This window comes from Hemitrygon akajei, chromosome 9, assembly GCF_048418815.1.
Source record: "Hemitrygon akajei chromosome 9, sHemAka1.3, whole genome shotgun sequence".
In the NCBI taxonomy this organism is placed as follows: Eukaryota; Metazoa; Chordata; class Chondrichthyes; order Myliobatiformes; family Dasyatidae; genus Hemitrygon; species Hemitrygon akajei.
Genome location: NC_133132.1, coordinates 62,831,354 through 62,855,691, shown reverse-complemented (window position 1 = coordinate 62,855,691; position 24,338 = coordinate 62,831,354). Strand labels below are relative to the sequence as shown.

Here is a 24,338-nt window from a genome sequence, read left to right as displayed (position 1 = left end):
TTGCCAGCAGCCCATTCCACGCACTCACCACTCTCTGAGTAAAAAATTTACCCCTGACATCTTCTCTATACCTACTTCCCAGCACCTTAAACCTGTGTCCTCTTGTGGCAACCATTTCAGCCCTGGGAAAAAGCCTCTCTCTATCCACACGATCAATGCCTCTCATCATCTTGTACACCTCTATCAGGTCACCTCTCATCCTCCTTCGCTCCAGGGAGAAAAGGCCAAGTTCACTCAACCTATTCTCATAAGGCATGTTCCCTAATCCAGGCAACATCCTTGTAAATCTCCTCTGCACCCTTTCTATGGCTTCCACATTCTTCCTGCAGTGAGGCGACCAGAAATGAGCACAGTACTCCAAGTGGGGTCTGACCAGGGTCCTATATAGCTGCAGCATTACCTCTTGGCTCCTAAATTCAATTCCACAATCAATGAAGGCCAATACACTATATGCCTTCTTAACCACAGAGTCAAGCTGCGCAGCTGCTTTGAGCATCCTATGGACTCAGACCCCAAGATCCCTCTGATCCTTCACACTGCCGAGAGTCTTACCATTAATACTATATTTTGGCATCAAATTTGACCGACCAAAATGAGCCACTTCACACTTATCGGGGTTGAACTCCATCTGCCACTTCTCAGCCTAGTTTTGCATCCTATCAATGTCCCGAGGTAACCTCTGACAGCCCTCCACACTATCCACAACACCTCCAACCTTTATGTCATCTGCAAACTTACTAACCCATCCCTCCATGCTGAAATCCATATACACTACATCTACTTCTCTTCCTTCATCAATATGTTTAGTCACATCCTCAAAAAATTCAATCAGCCTCGTAAGGGACGACCTGCCCTTTACAAAGCCATGCTGACTACTCCTAATCATATTATACCTCTCCAAATGTTCATAAATCCTGCCTCTCAGGATCTTCTCCATCAACTTACCAACCACTGGGGTAAGACTCACTGGTCTATAATTTCCTGGGCTATCTCTACTCCCTTGAATAAAGGAATAACATCCACAACCCTCCAATCCTCCGGAACCTCTCCCATCTCCATTGATGTTGCAAAGATCATTGCCAGAGGCTCAACAATCTCCTCCCTCGCCTCCCACAGTAGCCTGGGGTACATTTCGTCTGGTCCCAGCGACTTATCCAACTTAAAAAGTACAAAAAGGCTGGATGAACTCAGCAGGTCGGGCAGCATCCGTTGACTGCTCCTTTCAATGGATGCTGCCCGACCTGCTGAGTTTATCCAGCTTTGTACATCTTAATTTGACCACAGCATCTGCAGTGTACTTTGTGTTGACTTATCCAACTTGATGCTTTCCAAAAGATCCAGCACATCCTCTTAATATCTACATGCTCAAGCTTTTCAGTCTGTTGCAAGTCATCACTACAATCACTAAGATCTTTTTCCATAGTGAATACTGAAATAAAGTATTCATTAAGTACCTCTGCTATTTCCTCCGTTTCATACACACTTTCCTACTGTCACACTTGATAGGTCCTATTCTTTTACGTCTTATCTTCTTGCTCTTCACATACTTGTAGAATGCCTTGGGGTTTTCCTTAATTCTGCCTGACAAGGCCTTCTCATGGCCCCTTCTGGCTCTCCTAATTTCCTTCTTAAGCTCCTTCCTAGTAGCCTTATAATCTTCTAGATCTCTAACATAACCTAGCTCTCTGAACCTTTGGTAAGCTTTTCTTCTTGACTAGATTTACAACAGCCTTTGTATACCATGGTTCCTGTTCCTTTCATTTTACACCTCTGGACCTGAAACTGGAACCAAAGCTAATGGGGAACATAGCTACTGCAAACACAGCATAGCTTATTGATGGCATGATCCTATTGCCAGCCTTTTATCAAATCAACTTAAATTATGTCCTTATTTCCAGGGATTTGATGCTAGCTTAGCTGCAATGGTTTGGGAAGTGTTGGGAAGTGTTCGCAAAATCAAACGATGGTGCTATTGAAAAAATATTTCATCAAATGCAGTTTGATGCTGAGCCATATAAGGAGACATTATGCAGATACTCAAAAGAATGGTGAAAGTAGATTTTAAAGAATTTTTTTAAGGATGAGATGTTTGAAAGTAAAGTTCTGGAGCCAAGGCCTTGGCAATAATGACGAGGTCTCCCACGGTCAAGCGATTAAATTTAGGAACACTCGAGGCCATATTTGGAGGGGCAGAGAGATCTTGGGTATTGGTGGAATGGAGGAGTGTTTACATTCTGAAGTATTTCCATCCTGAAGTAAATGGCCTTTTACAGCCTGTGACTAGTCCTGCTCTAGTTTTATTATAAGCAGTCAATGAAGCCTGAACCAGATCCAGCTAGTCATCATAAAAATGTGACAGCTTGCCTGCAAGGAAGAAATCCATAAGATAAATAAACCTCGGCTGGAGTTTGAGATGGAGCCAGTTTTAAAATTATTCGGATTCTTTTTTAAAATTAATTTCTATTGAGAGAATTTTCCAAGGTTGTTTGAAAAAGCAACAAAACTCAGACCATGGTCGTGTTGATTTTGCCATGTATGTGACTGGATCATCTTGTATAAGAGATAGGTTTTACGTAATTAAGTCATGCATCCCGAACCCTGATCTTCAGTCCCTTGTGCTGGAGCTTGATTGTTGATATTGAGAGCCTGTTTAACCAGCTGTGGTGTAAGCAACTGAGAATAGTTGCAATAGGTATCCATAAAAGAAAGATGTCTTTTCAATAATCAACTTTTAAGATATCCAAAGTGATTCAGAGTCAATGAAGTGTGCAGTCTTTGCCAAAATATAGGGATATGGGCTCACATCACTGAGTGTTGTCCTAAAAACTTTTATAAACACTTTAAAGAAAAGCTTGCAATATAGTGACATTTTATGATTAAAAATAACATTACATTCTTATTGATTATATCCTTCAGAAGTTGCTGTTCATTGGAGATCAGTATTTTTCCTGTTGATTTACAGCACATTTATGACACTTAAACCAAGATCCTTTAAAAAGAACCATTCTGAATGAACCCAGGCTTATTAAATTTGCAATAAAGGTGCCTTTAATATTAAAACAGCTAGGGCACGGCATCATAAAAGAGCGAATCCTCAGAGCCTGTCATAATTGTGGTGAAGGAATGGTGTACGACTTGGAGAGGATCATACATTGGGTTATCTTCTCAGACACCTGAGTTACCTTTCTTGATAGTAGTGACTGCAGGATTGTGAGGTGCTAAAAACACACTACTGGAAGAAATCAGCAGGTCGGGCAGCATCAGTGGAAAATGAACAGTTCTTGTTTTAGGTTAAGACCTTTCATGTGGACTGAAAGGAGATAGTCAATATAAAGAGATGAGGGGATAGAGTGGTAAATGTAGGCTGGATTCGGGTGAGGAGGTGTGGTTGGCATAGGGAAAAAGTTGGAAATATTCATAGGCACAGGAAAGTGATAGATGGAGGCAAAGGGCTGCAGGTGATGGAATCTGATAGAACAAGAAGATGGTACTTGGAACCAAATAAGGGACGTGAATGGGCAGGTGGGCAGTGGGATTGGGGACCCTTTGGGACAAGTTTGTAGGTGATAAGCTGGAGGGGAGGGTATCTGGGTGATAGGGGTTTGAAAAGGGCTTGAGTAGATCAAGAGCAGAGAGAAAGGGACAGAGGGGGAGCATAGAACCTGAAACTGGAGAATTCAAAGTTTGGATTGCAGACTACTCTAGTGGGATGTGAGGTGCTGTTTCTGTAGTTTGCACTTGATATCACCCTGGCAACAGAGACCAAGGACAGACAGGTCAAGTGGAAGTGGGGCAGGGAATTAAACTTTCTGAGGTACTGTTGGATTGAATGAGTGAGGCCTCCATCGTTCAGGGTTGACCATGGATGTTGAATCCTAGCTGACTAGATACGCAAGCCTGGGCAGTTCAATATGGAGAGCAAGCTGTTGCCCATGTAGCAAGCTCCCCTTCTCCAAACATCTGTTGAACCCAAAGGATCAGCAGAGACCAATACACTTCGGTATCGGCAGTGTCACAGAAGTTGCCAGTTAGTGTTGAACACAACGTGGACTGACTTGGGTACTCCAGCTCTGGATATTTCCCTTGAGTTTACTCCCGAAGCCTTCTCCAATGGTGGGTATAGCCACAAGACAGCAGATGTTTGAGATCAGAGTTTTTCTGCTCCTAGATGAACTGACAAGCCCCATCTGCCTGAAGCAACTGGTTTTAAGGCACCAGTAACTCGCCTTTGCCCCTTGTTGGATTAGTCTGGATAAATTCAAGGAATTTTGTGGATGGTTCTCACTTCAGCCTCTGTGGAGACTCAGTAATAGTAATGCCACTGAATGACAAGGGTAGATGGTTAGATGTTGGAGGTGGCTATTACCTGCTATTTCAGTAATGGAAATGTTATTTCTTACTTACTGGCCAGTGCTTAGGAGTTGTCCAGATCTTGCTACATTTGGGTGTGTATTGTTTCATTTACTGAAAAATTGTGAATGGAACTTAACATTGTGCATTCATCAGGGGGCCACAGTAGCGTAGTGGTTAGCACAATGCTATTACAGCTTGGGGCGCTTCAGAGTTCAAGTCCGGCACCATTCTGTAAGAAGTCTCTGTACGTCCTTCCCTGGAATGCATGGGTTTTCTCCAGATCCTCTGGTTTCATCCCACAGTGCAAAGGCATAGTGGATAGGTTAATTAATCATTATAAATTGTCCCGTGATTATCTTAAGGTAATTGGATTTGTTGGGGGTTATTAGGGCAATGTGGTTGGAAGAGCCTACTCTACACTATCACTAAAATAAATCAGTAAACATCCCAGCTTCTGTGATGGAAAGAAGCTGTTCTAATGCTGAACAGCTGAAGATGGCTGGGCCTAGAACACTGACCTGAGAACTCCATAAGTGATATTGATCTTGACTGACTCCTGAGAACAATAAATTCTCCAGTCAATGGAGTGTTTTGCCTATCATACTGAAAATAATCCATTTTTACAAATACATTTTCATTATTCCTCAGTTTCCTTTAATAAAATCAAAGGAACACCGCAGTAGCGTAGTGGTTAGTGCAACAACATTACAGCTTGGGTCATTCCAGAGTGTGATGTTCATACCTGGCAATCTCCGTAAGGAGTCTGCATGGAATGTGTGGGTTTCCTCTGGCTGCTCCAGTTTCCTCCCACAGTCCAAAGGCGTACTAGTTAGTAGGTTAATAAATCATTATAAATTGTCCTTTGATTAGGCTAGGGTTAAATAGGAGGGTTGCTGGGTGGTGTAGCTCGTTGGCCCAGAAGGGCCTGGTTCTGTACTGGATCTCTACCTACCCAACCATCTAAATAAATAAATAAATGTTTCCCAATTCCCTGTATTTCACAATGATTATAGTGAACCAGGTATTGTATCTCTCCATTTACTACTGTGATCATTGTGAGAAACATTTGACAACTCTTACAATAAATATTTGTATTTAGTATATAAATTTATCCCAGGGCATTTAACAAAATGAGACCCCTGAAGTTCAGAAACAGAGACAAAATATATAGAAGGTATATTGTACCTATACAGAATACTAATTGGGCCACAGCTGAAGCATCATGCACATTTCTGATCCTCACACCACAGGAATGGTGTAAGAAGCCAAGTGTGCAGAGGTTAGGGTTGTCCTACAGTTGTCCTTCCCACAATTGGGATGAGTAGCCAAACTCATTGTAGAATTTAAAAAATGATGACAAGCATTTGAGTTCAGGCAAGAGACAGATTGGTGAGAATTTGGGGGAGAGGTGGTGGAATCAGGTTGAGTTGAGTTGAATGGCCTTTTTTGTGCATCCCATTGTTAATCCAAGTTCCTTGGTACAGATTGGTCAGCCTCTCTGTTTCCCAGTTCCAGTTTTTGCAAGGATTCTGTTCCCTAAAAGTTTATTTTTCTATTTTTTTTTGTTTCAGCAAATTGCAGGACGGTGAGAAGAGAAACCAGGAGCTGTTAACTGAAATTGAGAAACTCAGGAAAGAAATGGAAGAAATAAAATCAGAAAAGGGTATGAGCCACAGGGCAGATGCTGCAGACCTTACTGTACTTCAATCTGTTTCTCTTAAGAGTGCATGAAACTTATTGCATTTTCAAAATTATATTAATGAATTAGTAAAACTGAAAGAACAGGCTGGTTTCTGAGACGTTAAAAATAATGAATCCTTCAATGAAAATTGTCAAAGGTTCAGACTGTTGGTGTGAACTGGTGATAAATCTTATTAAGGTAATGGTTGAATTGATAATGATTATGATTCTCTTACTGTGATGTTTGGTTAAGTTACCTATTAGTCAATGAATAAATGGCAGTAATATTATGTTTTTGTAATGAAATTACTGATAAATTTAAGATCCAGGTTCAGAACATTATGGTTGATATGTGAGTAAATTATAATGTCATTATTCACTTCAGCAGCAGACTTACCATGAACATCAGCTTGCCCCAAAATAAAGTAGACTCTGAAATTAATATCTTTTAAGTTCTCCTCCATCCACCACTGCACTTCCAAGGGGATATATTTAGAGAGTCACAATTTCGTCAGGGTGGGTGCATTGTGTTATGTGTTCTGTGGCAATATTTAATAGGGACATAATCCATAGAAGAGTGACTGCACGTTTCACTGTCAACTCACAAATGAACTGCCTATCCAGTGCTGTTTACTCTAAGCTTAATTATTCTGTTTGTATTTTAAAATGCATTTTAATAGATGGACGATAAATTTCAATAGCCAGTTTAAATTTAAAGCCATCTTCTTTAAGAAAAACAAAATCTCAAAAGAACCAAGATACATTAGTACCTCTAGCCATCATGTGCAGCTGGAAGAGACCTCCAGAGAAAGAATAAGCTCAATTTTTCTTAGAGTTAAAAAAAAAACTTGCTGCTGTTTTTCTAGGTGTGAAGCACCAAGACTCACAGAATTCTTTCTTGGCATTTTTGAATACACCTGCCTCTCCTCTGGATCAATTTGAAGTGAGTAACACAATTTATGCAGATATTAATTATATTTAGGTGCAGTTTAGTTGGCTCCACCAACCCTTAGGATTGAAATAGGAACTGTTTCTCGTGTGATTTCTAATTTACTTGTTCTTGCTATGTTCTTCTGTGTGAGTTGCTGACTTTGTTGATATGTTTGTTCCAAAATGCTTTCTCGTTGTTTTTAATTGAATTTCTTCCTTTTCCCCCAACTCACCACTCACACTCCATGTGTGGTACTGTTTGACATTTGGGATAGGATTCTCCATCGTCGTCTTCTACATCATCTTCATTGATAAACTTATGGAATGATGTAAGTTCAGAAGCTTCCTACCAATGAATTGTACCCTTAATTGGGGTCATCACATTGGCCGGAACAACAGCAAGAATGAAAAAAATCTGGGAAATACAGTGCTGCACAGAAATGTGTTAATGTTCATCTGCACATCCTTACTTCCCACTGTAAGCAGAATATTTGATGTAGGAACACCAATGCTTGTAGGTAGTGTTTCGTCACTTATCAAGGAGTACCAAGTATTGGTGGTGACAGTGGGTAGTTTCAGAATAAAGGATTGTTGGCAATTATGCTACTCAAATCATAATTAACTGTCAACATGGCAACTGTAGAGAAGTTGAAGTGTAAGAACATGTGAAGCAGCAACAAGAATAGTCATCAATCTGCCTCAACCTGATCAAATATCAACTTTCCACAGTCATTTGGGTTAGAATATTTCATATATCTTACAATTCTCTGGGCAGAGCAATTTCATTCCATCTTTGCCCTTAGTGGTTGACCCTTTAAGCTAAAACTCTGCTACTTGATTTACATTTTCTACCCCATGAAAGTAGACTCTCAGTTGACAGGCCAACAAGTTTGAATGATACCACATATCATTTTTTAATCTCCAGGAAATGCAGTTCTTTTAACACTTATAAGTTCATTCAGCATGAATGCACTGTTAAACAGTTAAGTTGATTTTGCTCATTACTTAATTTAATATGGTGTGCCCTTGTCTTTTTCAAAGAACTATCCTGAATGTGCTTAAAATATATTCTTTTCATACATGGGATGTATATATATATATATAATCCTCCACTACAACCCTTTTGTTTTTGCTGTATGTTTTTCTTAGCATGAATTTTTGCATTCTGCCACTTGAGACCTATAGGCAACATAATGCAAGGCATTCTGTTTCTACATAGTCTTCATTTCCTCTTAAACTCTTGTTAGAAACTCTTCTTAATCACCAAGATCAATCTTTGCCAACTTTCCGATACAGCTTATGACCCAGTAGAAGTACTGCCTAACCCCCAATTTTCTTGCAACTTTATTTTAAATCAGCAGCAGTCACAGAAACTAAATTTGCATGTTTGCTGAAAAATAGTCCTGCACACTTTATGTCACATTTAAACTCAAGAAACATTTAATACTCAAGAAATACTAGTTTATCAGTCTTAAAGAGACATACAGGTAATTGAGCTAATCTCCCTTGATATATCCTGGAGTGCAACTAATTCTAGGTAAATGTTACAAACAGAAAAGGGAATTAGGCTAAAAGATGCCTCGGTAAGTGAAATTGACTATTGTATTTTTAGAAATTGGTGAGTATGACCTATTCTGTTGAGTTGTATCTGCGTCTTTCATTGCACAGTTTTTTGATGCCTTTTAGTAAAACCTTGCATTGAAGAATTAACTATTTTTTCATAATGTACCAATTAAACAATAACTGAGCATTTATACAAACAGAAAGTAGAAAGAATTTGATTTGTTTCTGTTTGAGATGATGTAATAGTGAGGTTCAGCAGGGATCATTGGGACCTGCTTACAATTTGTATCCATTATTTGAAAGGGGAATAATTAGTACATCCACATTTGCTGATGATTAAATGCTAGGTAGCAATGTGGGCTATAAGGGAAATGTAAAGAGCCTTAAGGGGATATGACAGGTCAAACGAATGGGCAAGAACAGATGAAAATTAATGTGAATAAGCATATATGAAACCCCTTTTTACTGGGCGTCTCTAGAGATGCGGTTCATTAGCCCCCTGCTAACAGCCACTAGACAGAGCGGTGAGAAGACCATCTTTCTCAAACTGTATATCTAGGGTAGATATGACTTGGGTTCCGCCAAGCACGCGACTTTGAGATGTTGTTCCTACCTGAACTCCAATTTGTGCGAATACTGTGTAACTTACTGCTCCCATACAGTTGCCCAGTGGCAAGAAATAACGGACTGTACACTGCATACAATTATAAATTAAGTATATTTATAAATCACAAACAAGAGAAAATCTGCAGATGCCAGAAATCCAAGCAACATACACAAAATGCTGGAGGAGCTAAGCAAGCTAGGCAGCATCTGTGGAAAAGAATACCGCATCTCTTCCATTTCGTGCACATCTGCCATCACCCCATCCTCCCACCACCCCACCAGGGATAGGGTTCCCCATGTCCTCACCTACCATCCCACCAGCCTCCGCGTCCAGCATATAATTCTCTGTAACTCCTGCTATCTTCAGCAGGATCCCACCACCAAGCATATGCTTCCCTCCCTCTCACTGCTTTCCGCAAGGATCGTTCCCTATATGACTCCCTTGACCCATCGTCCCTCCTCACTGATCTCCCTCCTGGCATTTATCCTTGCAAATGGAACAAGTGCTACACCTGCCCTTACACCTCCTCTCTCATTACCATTCAGAGCCCCAAACAGTCTTTCCAGGTGAGGTGCCATTTCACCTGTGAGTCTTTTGGGGTCATCTATTGTATATAGTGCTCCCAGGGTAGCTTCCTGTATTATCAGTGAGACTCAAAGCAGATTGGGGGACCACTTCGCCAAGCACCTATGCATCATCTGCCAGAAAAAGCGGGATCTCCCATTGGCCACCCATTTTAATTCCTTTTCCCACATGTCCATCCATGGCCTCCTCTACTATCACGATGAGGCCAAATTTGGGCTAGAGGAGCAACACCTTATATTCTATCTGGGTAGTACATTGATTTCTCAAACTTCCGGTAATGGCCACCTCCCTTCTCTATTCCCCATGCCCTTTTACCTCTCTCACCTTCTTTCCATGCTTGCTTATTGCCTCCCTCTGGTGCTCCTCCACCTTTTTCTTTCTTCCGTGTCTTCTGTCTTCTCCTATAAGATTCTCCCTTCTGCACGCCTGTATCTTTCACTGAACAACTTCCCAGCACTTTATTTCACCCCTCCTCCCTCCCAGTTACACCTATCACCTTGTGTTTCTTCCTCCCTTCCCCTCCCCTGCCTTCTAACACTGACTCACCATCTTTTTTTCTCCAGTTCTGCTGAACGTTCTTGGCCCAAAACATCCACTATACTCTTTTCCATAGACGCTGCCTGTCCTGCTGAGTTCCTCTCGCATTTTGTATGTGTTGTATATATTTATTAATGTTATAAACCAAACAGTTATTAAGGAAGAAAAATGAAAGCCCCCAACATAATTAAATATGTATAGGTTGGAGCTCAAATCTTCAAAAGCCCGTTGTGTCCGATGTACTCATGGCGCCAACTCCTATTCACCAATTTCCAGTAGAATTGCCTCTCTTGTGCTCCATCAAATCGTGCTTTCCCGCCGGATTTTTATGGCTGGTTCTCTCGTGCTTCTTCTCTCTCCATCTCCATCTCCTGCTCAAAAAGATCTCGACCCACCTCAGTGTCCATCACAAAATCTCTCCCCCAGCATTCTCTAGAAACTTCTCAGCAAGCTAGGCCTGATTAGATGGCACCATATAGAAAATATTTCTGTAACGGTAACCCAAGCACTACCAGCAGAACACACTGCTGTACGGAAAACCATTACCATGAAATATCCTACAGCATTAGCTGTAAAATCTCTGCCAGGGTGTTACATATAATAATTCACTTTGGAGTAATGTTTAAACTTTGAGAGATTGAAAGATGGTGTTGTTTAAGGGGTCTTGGTGTACTTGTACATGAATCACTTACAGGTAGGTACAAGAAGTAGACTAACTGTACGTTGGCCTTTATTGCAAGAGCATTTATGTAGAAAAAACAATGTTTTGCTCTAATTATATGGGGCCTTGGGGGAAACTATCTGGAATTTTATGTACAGATCTTGTCTTCCTGCCTAAGGATAACTTCAGAGAGACACTGTAGCACAATAAGGTAGCTGTAGTGTGAGCTGTGTATGTCAACATGTCAGCAAATGAAGGTCAGAGCATTGGCTTAATGCAACCTGTTGCATTAATGCTAGTGGTCCCTATCTTTTTTCTTAACAGACAATATAATGGCAAGTACTGATGAAGAGGAGAATGCAGCAGCTATTTTGAGATAGATATAAACATGTCTTTCTCTCAGCTCTACTGATGTTCTTGTAGAAATTTAATGGGTCGTCTGTGGAAATTGTTGCAGTCACAATGTACCCATTCAGTTAGAGGTCTAACTTTAGAACATCCTTGCCTGAAGATGTAAATAAAACTTACAATACATTTGAATTATTTGATCAAGCCACGTATCAAAAGAACACACACAAAATGCTGGAGGAACTCAGCAAGCCAGGAGACCCTTCATCAGGACTGGAAAAAAAGATGAGAAGTCAGAGTAAGAAGGTGGAGGGAGGGGAAGAATAAGTACTAGGTGATAGGTGAAATCAGGAGAGGGGTAGGGATGAAGTGAAGAGCTGGGAATTTGATGAAAGAGATATGGACTGGAGAAGGGGTAATCTGATAAGAGAGGGTAGAAGACCATGGAAGAAAGGGAAGTAAGAGGAGCACCAGAGGAAGGTGATGGACAGGTAAGGAGATAAGGTGAGAGAGGGAAATGGTGAGGGGGGACAGTTACCAGAAGTTCAAGAAATCAATGTTCATGCCATCAGGTTGGAGATTACCCAGACAGAATATAAGGTTTTGCTTCTCCAACCTGAGTGTGGCCTCATTGCAACAGTAGAAGAGGCCATGGACTGATATGCTGGAATGGGAATTGGAAGTAGGAATGGGTAGCCATCGGGAAATCCTGCTTTTTTCTGCCAGAGTGTAGGTGCTCGATAAAGTGGTCTCCCAATCTACATCAGTCTCACCGATACACAGGAGCACTGGCTACAGTCAATGACCCAAACAGAGCCACAGGTGAAGTGCTGCCTCGCCTGGAAGGACTGTATGGGGCCCTGAATGATAGTGACGGAGGAGGTGTACTATCAGCTTGTTCCGTTGTACCAGGAGGGAGATCAGTGGGGAGGGGTGAATGGAGAAGGAAGTTGTGTAGGGAATGATTCCTGTGGGAAGCAGTAATGTGGGAAGGGAAAAGTGGTGGACTCCTGTTGGAGAAGGCATAAGTTATGGAGAATTACGTGCTGGATGTGGAGGCTAGTGTGATAGTGAGAACAAGAAGATCTCTATCCCTGTTGGGATGGTGGGAAGATGGGGCAACGGCAGGTGTGTACAAAATAGAAGAGATGTGGGTGAGGGCAGCATTGATGGTGGAGGAAGGAAAGCCTCTTTCTTTGAGAAGGAGGACATCTCATTAGTTCCAGAATGAAAAGCCTCATCCTGAGAGCAGGTGGTGGTGTAGGCAGAGGATCTGAGAGAAGGGAAGTGACAGGATGAGAAGAGGTATAGTCCAAGTAACTGTAAGAATCAGTGGGTATCAAAGGGCCTGAACAATGCATTAAAATATTCTCCATACTCGGGTGGCAAATAAACAAAATATTAAGGTGCCAAAGAATCTTTTAATACATGTCTTTTTGAGTCCAACAAATACTTTTTTTCTGTTTCGGTTAGCCAGCTCCCATCTCCTGTGAATATCCTCTCATTAGAAATGCCTTCTGTACTTTTGCCCTCCTGATACAATACTTACACTCTCAAGACAGCCACTACTCCCATAAGATTAGGATTTATGGTAGGAAAACAAGGGATGTAAACGGAAATGTTTGTATAATTTTTCTGAAAATGTGTGCAGGTTATGCCCAACTGAAAGGTGAAATGCTGGTCAGACTTCCAAGTATATTGAATTTATTGTACCACGGTATGACTATCACAGATAGGTCAGTAGGAGCAGATTGGAAAATTGAATTGACACAAGCAAAGTTTTGTGCCTGCTGTAAACCTGAAATAGTAACAAAAATGTTGGAAATACTCAGCAAAATGTGGAGAGGGAAACAGGACTTTCAGAAATAAATTTAAAATGATTAATAAGTTCATGGTTGTAATTGCTACATTTAGAACAGGTGGTTTACACAAAGCTTATGCTTAGTCTCCTCAGTGCTGAGGAACACATTATGAACAAATAGAGTACACTCTGTTAAAAGAACAACAAGCAAATTTACGCATTACCTGTATAAAATATTTAGAAGACATAAAAGAGGCACGTAATGGCATCGTATGTCATGGAAGGAGTGTGTGTATTGTGAATTGCCCCAGAATGCTGAAAGGAAGGAGAAAATTTACCTGGTAGTGGCCATGTGTTGAAGGTGTCAGAGAAGCATTTTGATTGTGGAGGTTGGTGGAATGAGACAAAGGTAGCACAGTTCTTGTATTGGGAAGTGGAGAAAGATTGTAAACAAAAGGATGGTAGGGATGTAGCTGGGGTCCCTGAATGGAACTCAGTCCTTGCAGAAAGCAGGATTGGTGGGCATGGCTCGTAGTAAAACTTGGTTCCTGGTGTGTCCCCCAAGATGAAGGTACTATAAGTAAATCAAAGAAAGAAAAAGTAAAGATGGGGAGATAAACTGAAGGTGAAAAAGGTGGAAATGTGCAACAAAAAGCTGCTCATGATAAGAACTGTAAGTTACTTCATTTGAGTTGTCGGTGTACCAGGGAAGGAAAAACGGGGGCAGAAAACCTGAACAGAACTGAAACCAATAATGCCTCAAACATTCTACAGATAAACGTACAAACGTGATTTCTGCTCATGATGGCATGAGTGGAGTCAAAGAGGTTTCACAACGTGAGAACAAGTGCAAATTGATAGAGGAGGACTGGTTCATGTTTGAGTAACTATTATTTGGTGTTAAAACAACTAGTGTCAATGTTAGATTGGGATGTGAAGATGCTATTATTAGATGGTAGGTTACCCTGTATTGGATGCTAGTATTATGAATGCCAGAGTGATTTTCTAGACTTTCTTATCAGTTATTGAAGATTAACCATTTATTAAATAAACAGTAAATATTTTTGACTTATTGTGTCCTGCTTTATCAGAAAAATACTTAATCTGTATGTGAAATTGAAACTGTAGCATCTCAAGCCCTGTGCCAGTGGTTTCTTCCAAGTCCAACAGATGATGTTTCATTTCCTGGCAGGCAGACATTGCATCACCATTCAGTTAATTTCCCACACCAGTGTCAAAGTTACCCTGTTTTATTGTTCTAGAATTCCAACCTGCCAGTTTGGGTACTTTTTAGATCCATAAGCTTCTGCTTTAGGAGAAAGTTTTCTCAAAGTGAAATGAAAAGGTGACCAGATGGATTGTTGTAAAAGTTCTTTAGGCAAAGAAGTTTACTATCTGATCCAACTGACCTATACATGACTCCAGACCCATACCACTGCAGTTGGCTCTGAACAAACCCTGTGAAGAACCCAACTACTTATACTCAGCTTACCATCATCACTTAAGGTAACTGGGTATGAGAGTAAACACCAGCTTTGCCAGTTTCATCTTAAGAACAAGTTTATAAGAAATATTCTTGGCACTGAGTAGTGATTCATATAATGCAATGTGTGTAACTGCTCATCCTGAGTGCCAGTGGTGCTTGTTACTCACAGACAAGAAGATTTGAACTGCTAAGGTGGAATGGATGGCTGATTGGTGTGAGATTGATTGAGTGTTAAGGAAGAAGGTTGGTAGTCGGGCATGGTAAGTTAAAAGGAAAGGAGCAATTTATAAAAATGAATACTTTTTCTAAAAATTTATAATTAGAGTGAACAAAGACAGTGTGGAGCAGAGTAACAAATCCATCAAGTGTTCATTTACCTGTTCCCTATGAAAAAGTTTTTTTTCCAGTGTGACATGATTGTTATCAGTTTTCCAAGCTTACGATGTGGGTGAGATAAGGTAGAAAAAGAAACTACATCGAAATGGGTGTTTTGAACTCTTCGTTCATATTTAACTTGTGTTTCCTTTCTCTATTGAAGCATTCTCGTACCTGTGTTCCAGCTAGCAAAGGCAGACGTGTAAGATGCTGTCTTAATTCATTTTGCTGCGTGTGCGCTTTATGGATATTTATTTGTGTGCGTGCGCTACCAGGTGCCCAAATGCTTGTTTTTGTTGTTGCTGCAGCTACTTTCCATTGTCCTTTTCCCCAGATTCTCCTGTTACTCTCTTTCTGTGCAATTCTCTGCATTTGCATGTCATGTCCGTTCATTCCTAATTGCTTGCGCTCTGTTGCTCCAGTCAGGAAGCCATAGTGGCCACATGTTCAACTCTCTCAACTCTTTTACTCTCAAGTAAAAATTATTTAATTTTTGCAAAAGCAATACTTAATGCAATTATTGGATAATTAATGTTGGTGTTGTCTTTAGCTTTGTTTCTAAATAAAATAATTTCAAATGAGTGTTGTTTCAGAGTTTTGTGCAATACATCTGGAATGTCATACTTTTAATGAAGAAATTGTGTTTGTGATTCACCCCTCCTGCTGAGAAAGGGATATATTTATCTCAGAATTTTCATTTTCATACATGCACTTAAAGTAAGAGGGGATGTTGCTAAGATTATTTAGCAGCCAAGGCACCATCCAAAATAGTGAATCCTCCTTCAAAACAGAAAAGTGTGTATCAGTTCAAAAGATATTAAAAGGTTGTTACTTTAAAAGCATATCAATGTTAGTTCAGGCAGACATCAGCTTATCTTCAAGGGAAAACAAGTAGTGCTCAAAGTAGGAGGAGTTGTGCCCATTAAAGAGTGTTGACTATCAGTAGTAATTGTATTAAAGTTCTAGACTCAAATTTGTGTCATCAGGACACAATTTCTAATTTCTAATGCCATTTGTTATCCAAGAGAACTGAACCTGGTTTGTCCTCCAAAAATGCAACACCTCACAGTTGTCTGCATTAAATTCCATCTGCCATTTTTCATCCCATTTTGCCAGCTGGTTCAGATTTGGTTGCAAACTTTACCAACAAGAGAAAGTCTGCAGATGCTGAAATTCTGAGCAACACACACACAATGCTGGAGGAACTCAGCAGGCCAGGCAGCATCAATGGGGAAAAAAGCACAGTTGACATCTTGGGACGAAACTCTTCGGCAGGACTGGAGAAAAAAAAAGCTGAGGAGTAGATACAAAAGATGCAGCAGGGGGAGAGAGAAACGTCAGGCGATAGGTAAAACTTGGAGGGGGAGGGATGAAGCAAAGAGCTGGGAAGTTGATTGGTGAAAGAGACAGAAGGCCATGGAAGAAAGAAGAATGGGGGGAGGAGGAGCATCAGAGTGAGGCAATGGATGGGCAAGGAGATAACATGAGAGAGGGGTGGGGGTGGAGGCATTACTGGTAATTTGAGAAATTGATGTTCATGCCATCAAGTAAGGTGTTGTTCCTTGAACCTAAGTGTGGCCTCATCCAGGCAGTGGAGGAGGTCATGGATGGACATAGGGAATGGGAAGTGGAATTAAAATGGGTGGCCACTGGGAGATCCCGCTTGTTCTGGCAGACAGAGCGTAGATTCTTGGCGAAGCAGTTAGGCACATCTGCTTTCACCCCATCCTCCCACCACTCTACCAGGGATAGGGTTCCTCTTGTCCTCACCTACACCCCACCATCCTCCGTGTCCTGCACATAATTCTCCGAAACTTCTGCCACCTCCAACTGGATCCCACCACCAAACACATCTTTCCCTGCCCCACACTTCCTGCTTTCTGCAGGGATCACTCCCTTTGCGACTCCCTTGTCAATTTGTCCCTCCCCACTTATCTCCTTCCTGGTACTTATCTGTCGGGGTCATATGCTGTGTTCGGTGCTCCCAGTGTGGCTTCTTGTATATTGGTGAGACCCGCCGTAGATTGGGAGATCACTTTGCCAGGCATCTACACTGTGTCCACCAGAACAAGTAGGAGCTCCTATTTGGCCACCCATTTTAATTCCACTTCCTATTCCCATTCTGGTATGTCCATCCATGGCCTCCTCCATTGCCAGGATAAGGCCACACTTAAGTTAGAGGAACAACACCTTATATTCCATTTGGTAGCCGCCAACCTGATGGCATGAACATCGATTTCTCAAACTTCCAATAATGCCTCCACCACCCCCCTTAACCATTTCCCATCTCCTTGTCCCTCTCTCTTGTTATATCCTTGCCCACCCATTCCCTCTCTCTGTTGCTCTTCCATGGCCTTCTGTCTCTTTCACCAATCAACTTCCTAACTCTTTGCTTCATCCCTCCCCCTCCAAGTTTCACCTATTGCCTGGCGTTTCTCTCTCTCTTCCCCCACTTTTCAAATCTACTCCTCAGCTTTTTATCTCCAGTGCTGCCAAAGGGTTTCATCCGGAAACATCGACTGTACTTTTTTACCATAGATGCTGCCTTGCCTGCTGAGTTCCTCCAGCATTTTGTGTATGTGTTGGTTGCAAACTTTGATGGTTTTCCTCACTGTCCTTTGCACCCCCAATCTCGGTATCATCCACAAATTTGCTGATCCAATTTACCACATTATCATCCAGATTGTTGACACAGATAACAAACAACAATGGACCCAGCACCAAACCCTGCGGCACACCACTTGTTACAGGCCTCCAGACAGAAAGACAATCATCTGCTACCACCCTCTGACTTCTCCCGCAGAGTCAATGTCCAATTCAGTTCACTACCTCATTTTGAATGCTAAGCGACTGAACCTTCTTGACCAACCTCCCACAGGGGACCTTGTCAATGTAGACAACATCCACTGCCTTGCCTTCATCAACTTTCTTCAAAAACTTGATTTGACGTATCACACACAAAACCAGGTTGACTATTCTTAACCAGTCCCTATCTAACCAAATACTTATATATCCAGTTCCTTAGAATATTTTACAACAACTGCTGATGTCAGCCTCACCGGCCTATAATTTCCTCTCTCATTCTTAGAGCATTTCTTAAACAATAGAACAACTTTAGCTACCCACCAATCCTCCAGCTCCTTACCTGTGGCCAACGACATTTTAAAGATCACTGCGAAAGCCCCTGCAGTCCCTCACATAGTGTCTGAGGGAACACCTTGTTAGGCCCTGGTGTTATTCACTGTAATTGTGTCAAGACAGCAAACTCTGTAATCTGTATACAGTCCATAACCTCACTGCTGCTTTACTCTCACTTCTATAGATTCTGTATCCCCCAAGTAATTCAGATCCAAAAAATCTATTTAAGATCTCCCCTATCTCTTACTGCTCCATGCGTAGATGACCACCCTGATCTTCAAGAGGACCAGTTTTATCTTTTTTGCTCTTAATATAGCTGTAGCAACCCCTGGGATTCTACTTTACCTTGTTTGCTAGAGCAACCTCATACATTCTTTTAGCCCTTCTTACTTCCTTATTAAGAGTTCCCTTGGATTTCTTACACTTCTCATGTACCTCATTTGCTCCTTTCTGCCACGACCTGCTTTGCACCTCCTTCATCTTCTTAACCAGGACCTGAATTTCGCTCGAAAACCAAGGTTCCCTAAACATGTTCCTTGTCTTCTGACAGGTACATACAAACTCTGTACTCTCAAAATTGCACTTTTGAAGGCATCCACTGACCAAGTACACCTTTGCCAGAAAGCAACTTGTTTCAATCCACATTTGCCAAATCCTTTCTGATGCCATCAAAATTGGCCTTTCGTCAATTTAGACTCTCAACCCAAGGAGAAGATTTATCAATCTTCATTATGTTTGAAACTAATGGAATTATGACTATTAGGTGCAAAGTGTTCTCCTACACAAACTTCTGTCATTTGCCCTGTCTCATTCCCTACTTGGGATTCTAGAGATGCACTCTCTCTCGTAGGGCTTTTATGTACTGATTCAAGAAACTTTCCTGAATACACTTGACAAATTCTTTTCCATCCAGCTTTTTTACAGTATGGAAGTCCCAGTCAATATGTGGAAAATTAAAATCACCTATCACGGCTTTATGTTTCTTGCAACAGTCTGTGATCTCGCTACAAATTTGCTCCTGTAAATCAAAAATCAGAATGCTGAAGAAACTCAGCAGGTCAGGCAGCATCTGTGGAAAGAAATAAACAGTAGATATTTTGGACCGAGACCCTTCATCAGGACTGGAAAGGAAGTGGAAAGAAGCCAGAATAAAAAGGGGAAGGAGTATAAGCTTGAAGGTAATGGGCAAAGCCAGATGAGGGAGAAAGTCCATGAGTGGTGATGGGATGATAAAGTGAAAAGCTAGGGGTTGATAGGTAGAAAAGGCAAAGGGCTGAAGAAGGAATCTAATAGGAGCTGAGAATGGACCACGGGAGAATGGGAAGGAGGAGGGGCACCAGGGTGAGGTGAAGAGAAGATGTAAGATGGGAGTCAGAATGGGGAATGGAAGAAGTGGGAAGGGGCAGGGGGAATAATTACCAGAAGTTAGGGAAATCAATGTTCGTGCCATCGGATGGAGGCTACACAGACAGAATATGAGGTGTTGCTCCTCCAACCTGAGAGTGGCTTCATCATGACAATGGAGGAAGCCATGGACTAACATGTCGGAATGGAATTGAGGATTAATTTAAGATGGTTGTCAGTTTCAGTTCATTTATAGTTTTTCATAAATTCTCTTGTATTTTTTTATTTTCCTGTAAGTTCCTGCAAAAATGAATCTCGAGATATATGATGACATATATGTACTTTATAATAAATTTACTTTGAATTTGAAGGCATTAGAACACACTGACATGGTCACTTGGAACATTAATATGACAGCGAAACAGTCATTGGGATATCAAAGTATCGGTATCACTGACGTTGAGATGTCAGAACAATATCACTGTCCCTCAGGACATCGGTGCACCAGTGACATTCCCCTGAGACATCAGGGTCAAGATGTCACAGTACTACTAGCACTGACTCTCTGGACATCAATATAACATGCGGTACTCAGGCTGTCAGTGGAACAGTAACATTATCTCTTAAGGTATTGGAGCAGTTTCTTGAGATATTGGTGTGTCCTATCAGAGCATAGCACACAATGTTCTTAAACTGCTTGGTGCATCAACAACAGTTGTTTTTTTGGTAGAGCATCTGAGGGGCAGTTTCCCAGGATATCAGTACCTACGATGCAGTATATCAGAGTTTTGAGTGACGTCTTCGTGTACAATATTAGGGCATCAGTTTATATCTTATTTCACCACTGACCTGCCATTACAGTGAAATGCAGCAGAATATAGACTCATTCATTACCCACTATAGTATTTCTGACATTTACCATTCAACTTAACTTCAGAATTACTAACCTTGAAGTTTCAGGGTCAGTTGAATTATTCAGAGTTTGTTTTTGGCTGTTTATAGCATTTCTCCTTTACTGTTTCATTTCTGCTGTCAACTGTGGCTTCTCTTTGCAGAATAACAGTCTGCTGTTTGAGAATGTAAAAGCGGTCTTTGGGGTGCTATATAAACAGGAGAAGCTTGGTCTGATAAAGCTGAAGTTAAGCCTCTGCATTTGGCACTTGAATGGAAGCTAGAGTGGGTTTGGCGTGGTGGGTATCTGGGGAGCATTATGGCAGGATGACCTGCAGCATATTGGCACCAACCAACTGGCTTAACAAAATTTGTAGCAGTTGTTCACTGTTCATTCATGCAAGTTTTAGGTTCAAGTGTCCAGGCTGTGGTAGCTGAATACTTTTAACATAGAACATAAATTTCCATAATAGTTAATATTGTGTCTTTAAAATGTAAAAGCTATTAGGTCAATATTCCAGCAACATTAGAAATTCAAAAGAATGCCTAAATGTCACAATTCTGCTCTTGCTGAATAAGTGTCAATGTAGTGAATAGCAATTAGTGCCTGAGAAATATTACCCCACCACATGGAGAGACAGCAGCAAATGGCAAGGTAGTAGAGTTGCTGCCTTGCAGCTCCACTGACCTGGATTCAGTCCAGATTTCCAATGCTGTCAGTGTGGAGTTGGCATGTTCCTACATGGATTCCCCCAGGTGCTCCAGTTTCTTTCCACCTCTGGAGATGTACAACTTGATGAGTTAATTTGTCACTGTAGTTTGCTACTAGAGTAGATAAATGATCAGGTAGCCAATCAGAATGTGTTAAGAATAAAACTGGCTGGCGTGGGGTTGAATGGCCTGCTTCTGTGCTGAGTGCTATATCATTTTATGAGATGCTACAGAGAATTGGAATAAAGCAAATATTACCAACACTCCAGAAGTAGCGGGAAGGATAGCAGTAGTGCAGTCTTCATATTAACAATGCCACTGTAGTACTGCATGACCGAATTATTTATGATGATATTACCTGTTCCTTCATTTCTGAAGTCTCGAGTTAATGTTTGTAGTTTACTGGTGTTAATCAAAATCACTTACTGCTTGGACAATTAATCAATTGTTTCCTTAGTTTAAAGTAGGAATGTAAATAAAACAGAATGGCACATGTTTCTTGCGCATCATTCAGATTTGGATCCACCATTCTTATCATGAGGTAAATATTTAGCAACTCACTCCCCGTAAAGACTGCAAGTGTTTTCATTAGATCGACATTGGTTCAAGTGGCAGCTCCTCAACACCTTCACAAGGGTAAAAATAATGGAAGAATCAATTAATAGTTTTGCAAGCTACACAGGTGTTTTTTTTACATTTTAAATTAACAGGTCATTTAAGTTAATTGAGTTAAATTAAGATAGATTGTGTTGTACCAATGTCTGATCATGGCCAGTTAATTGCATATTACAGTGATGTAGAAAACTGCAAAACAAGGTTTTATCAAGTAATTGGAAATCAAAATAGTACAGGTGATGGAAAATGCTAGAAAAGTCACCAGATCAGGGAACATTCATGGAAAATAAGATTATTGCTAGTCGAAGACACGTGTTCCATTATGAAAGAGTTGCTCACTTTAAAGAGAAAACATTTCAATGGATTTGAAACTTTTTCAAGAGTTATTCTGGATTTCTTTACAAAATATTCTTAATGTCCTCACATAAGTACAGATCTGTGCAGTTTCAAAGTGGAATGTGAGGGCTGAGGTACTGTGAATTCCTCGCACAGTAGCTTCTCAAAGTAGTCTAGAATAAACTATAAATCAGGATTACCTCTGAGGAAAGGAATGGGGTTGCTTGCCTCAGTCTCTGAATAAACAATGAATAACAAATGCTGGGGAGAAAAAATCAAGGTCAAGTTTATTGTCATATGCACATGCATGCTCAGGTACAATAAAAACTTGCATGCAACAGCATCACAGGTACATCGCAACATGTAATCACCATTCAAGGGAAAAATTCAAATAGAACAAAAGTTACACACAATTTTTACAAGAATGCAAAACACAAATATTTTAGCGCAAAGTGATCAAACTGGTCATAGTTTTGTTAAACTGTAGTGATTGTAGTTTTGCCAGTTAGTTCAAGAAGCGATTGGTTGAAGAGAAGTAGCTGTTCTTGAACCTGGTGGTGTGCGACCTCAGGCTTCGGAACCTTCTGCCCAATGATAGCTGCATAAAGGTGGCATGGCCCAGATGATATGATATTTGCCTTCAGGAGGAAGAACATCCTGTAGATACTACCATTGGTGGGGAAGGATGGGACTGTGATATATTGGGCAGAGTCCACTACTCTCTGCAGCTTCTTACATTTTCATACATGTGAATTACCATACCAGACCACGCCTAAACCGAATCACTCTCGTATCTCTGCATGGATCATTCTATTTAAGTTTTGGAATGCTAGGAATTTTGTAGGAACCTGAGTCATCAGCATGCATATGAATTAACAGAATTTCTTTTCATAGATTGATTCCATTGAGAACTTCAATCTTTCCAATTCTCCTTCTGGCGAAGAGGTGAAATCACAGGTACATTCTCGCTCTCGGTCACCATCGACAGCAAGTGACATTGAGACTGTGGAGGTCAGTGCATGGAAACCTTGCCATTATCTAAACAAAAATATTATTGCTGTTCTATATTTTTACTGCCTGAAGTTTTATCTAGGATAAGAAAAAGGAATAGTCCTGTTGCTCATCTATGTGTATTCATTATTTTACTACTAATAAAAGTATAGCAGAGGTAGATTGAACTACATGAAGCAGTTTAGAATCCTGTTCAAAAACTGGTAATATTTATCTTTTAAAAAGCAACTGAAAAATAACATCAGTTCTAAACAGCATTGTTATTGTAATCAAAAACTGATGTGTACGCCATGTCAAAATGTATCCTCCCAACATCAAGTGTCTAGCTGGCACCAAACATATCTTTGCTCTTGTGTTTTAAAAAGATAATTCATTGCTTCTTTTGCAAGAAAGATAATCATTATGTATATTTTCATTATGGGTGGGGATTAACGAATTGAGGAGCAACACTGCATGCCACATAACAATAAAATTTCTGATTGTGACATCTTGGGCATGCTTGCCATGGGTTCACTATCCCTGTAAAATTTCACATTACATTTTACCATGAAATTGATTTACATAATTCAATGATTTGCAAGAATCTAAATGAAATTCAGGCAGTCCCCGGGTTCTGTTAGGGTTCCTTTTCTGGGAACCGTCTGTAAGCTAATTTCACTGTCAATTTGAAATGTTCATCATCTATAATTATATAATCTTATTGGAATGCAGAAAGATTTTTGCGTGCAGCACAGGGTGGGTTCTACCAGAATTGCAGGGGGATGGGAACCAGAGCAGACAGTGGAGTGGTATTGGGGAAAGATGTTGTTAAACCCGCATATAAAGTCAGGACTCAAAAGGTGGAGCATTGTGGCACTAATGTTCTGAGTTGTGTATATTTCAATACCAGGAGTATTGTTGGAAAGACAGATGAGCTTAGGGCATGGATCAGCACCTGGATTTATGACATTGTAGCTATTAGTGAGACTTGGTTGCAGGAGGGGCAGGACTGGCAGCTCAGTGTTCCAGGGTTCCATTGTTTTAGACTTGATGGAGCAGGAGGGATTAAAGGGGGAGAGATGGCATTACTAGTCAGGGAAGATGTCACAGTAGTGCTCAAACGGAACAAGCTGGAGAACTCGTTTACTGAGGGTATATGGATGAAACAGGAATAATAAAGGGATGACCAAGTTACTGGGATTATATTATAGACTACTCAACAGTCCATGGGATTTAGAGGAGCAAATTTGTACAGAAACAAGATATATGTATTCAAATAGACAGAGACTGATTAGGGATAGTCAGCATGGTCTTGTGCGTGATAGGTCATGTTTAACCAATCTTATAGATTTTTTCAAGGAAGTTACCAGAAAGTTAAGGCAGCGGA

General features: G+C 40.8%; 1 protein-coding gene across 10 annotated transcripts in view; it reads left to right on the top strand.

Moving 5' to 3' along the window:
• The window catches only part of LOC140733174 (serine/threonine-protein kinase MRCK alpha-like), a 575,430-nt gene that overhangs the window by 472,695 nt on the left and 78,397 nt on the right, over positions 1-24,338 (top strand). For 7 of the 10 annotated variants that reach the window (XR_012100237.1, XM_073056117.1, XM_073056119.1 and 4 more), the window contains 4 exons: positions 5,925-6,016; positions 6,900-6,976; positions 15,090-15,128; positions 22,856-22,972. Coding sequence is in view for 9 of the 10 variants with exons in the window: in XM_073056117.1 (XP_072912218.1) it covers positions 5,925-6,016; positions 6,900-6,976; positions 15,090-15,128; positions 22,856-22,972 (325 nt within the window). In the remaining variant the exon portion in view is untranslated. The remainder of the gene's footprint in view (positions 1-5,924; positions 6,017-6,899; positions 6,977-15,089; positions 15,129-22,855; positions 22,973-24,338) is intronic. The other 3 variants (XM_073056120.1, XM_073056121.1, XM_073056126.1) reach the window with 1 other exon arrangement.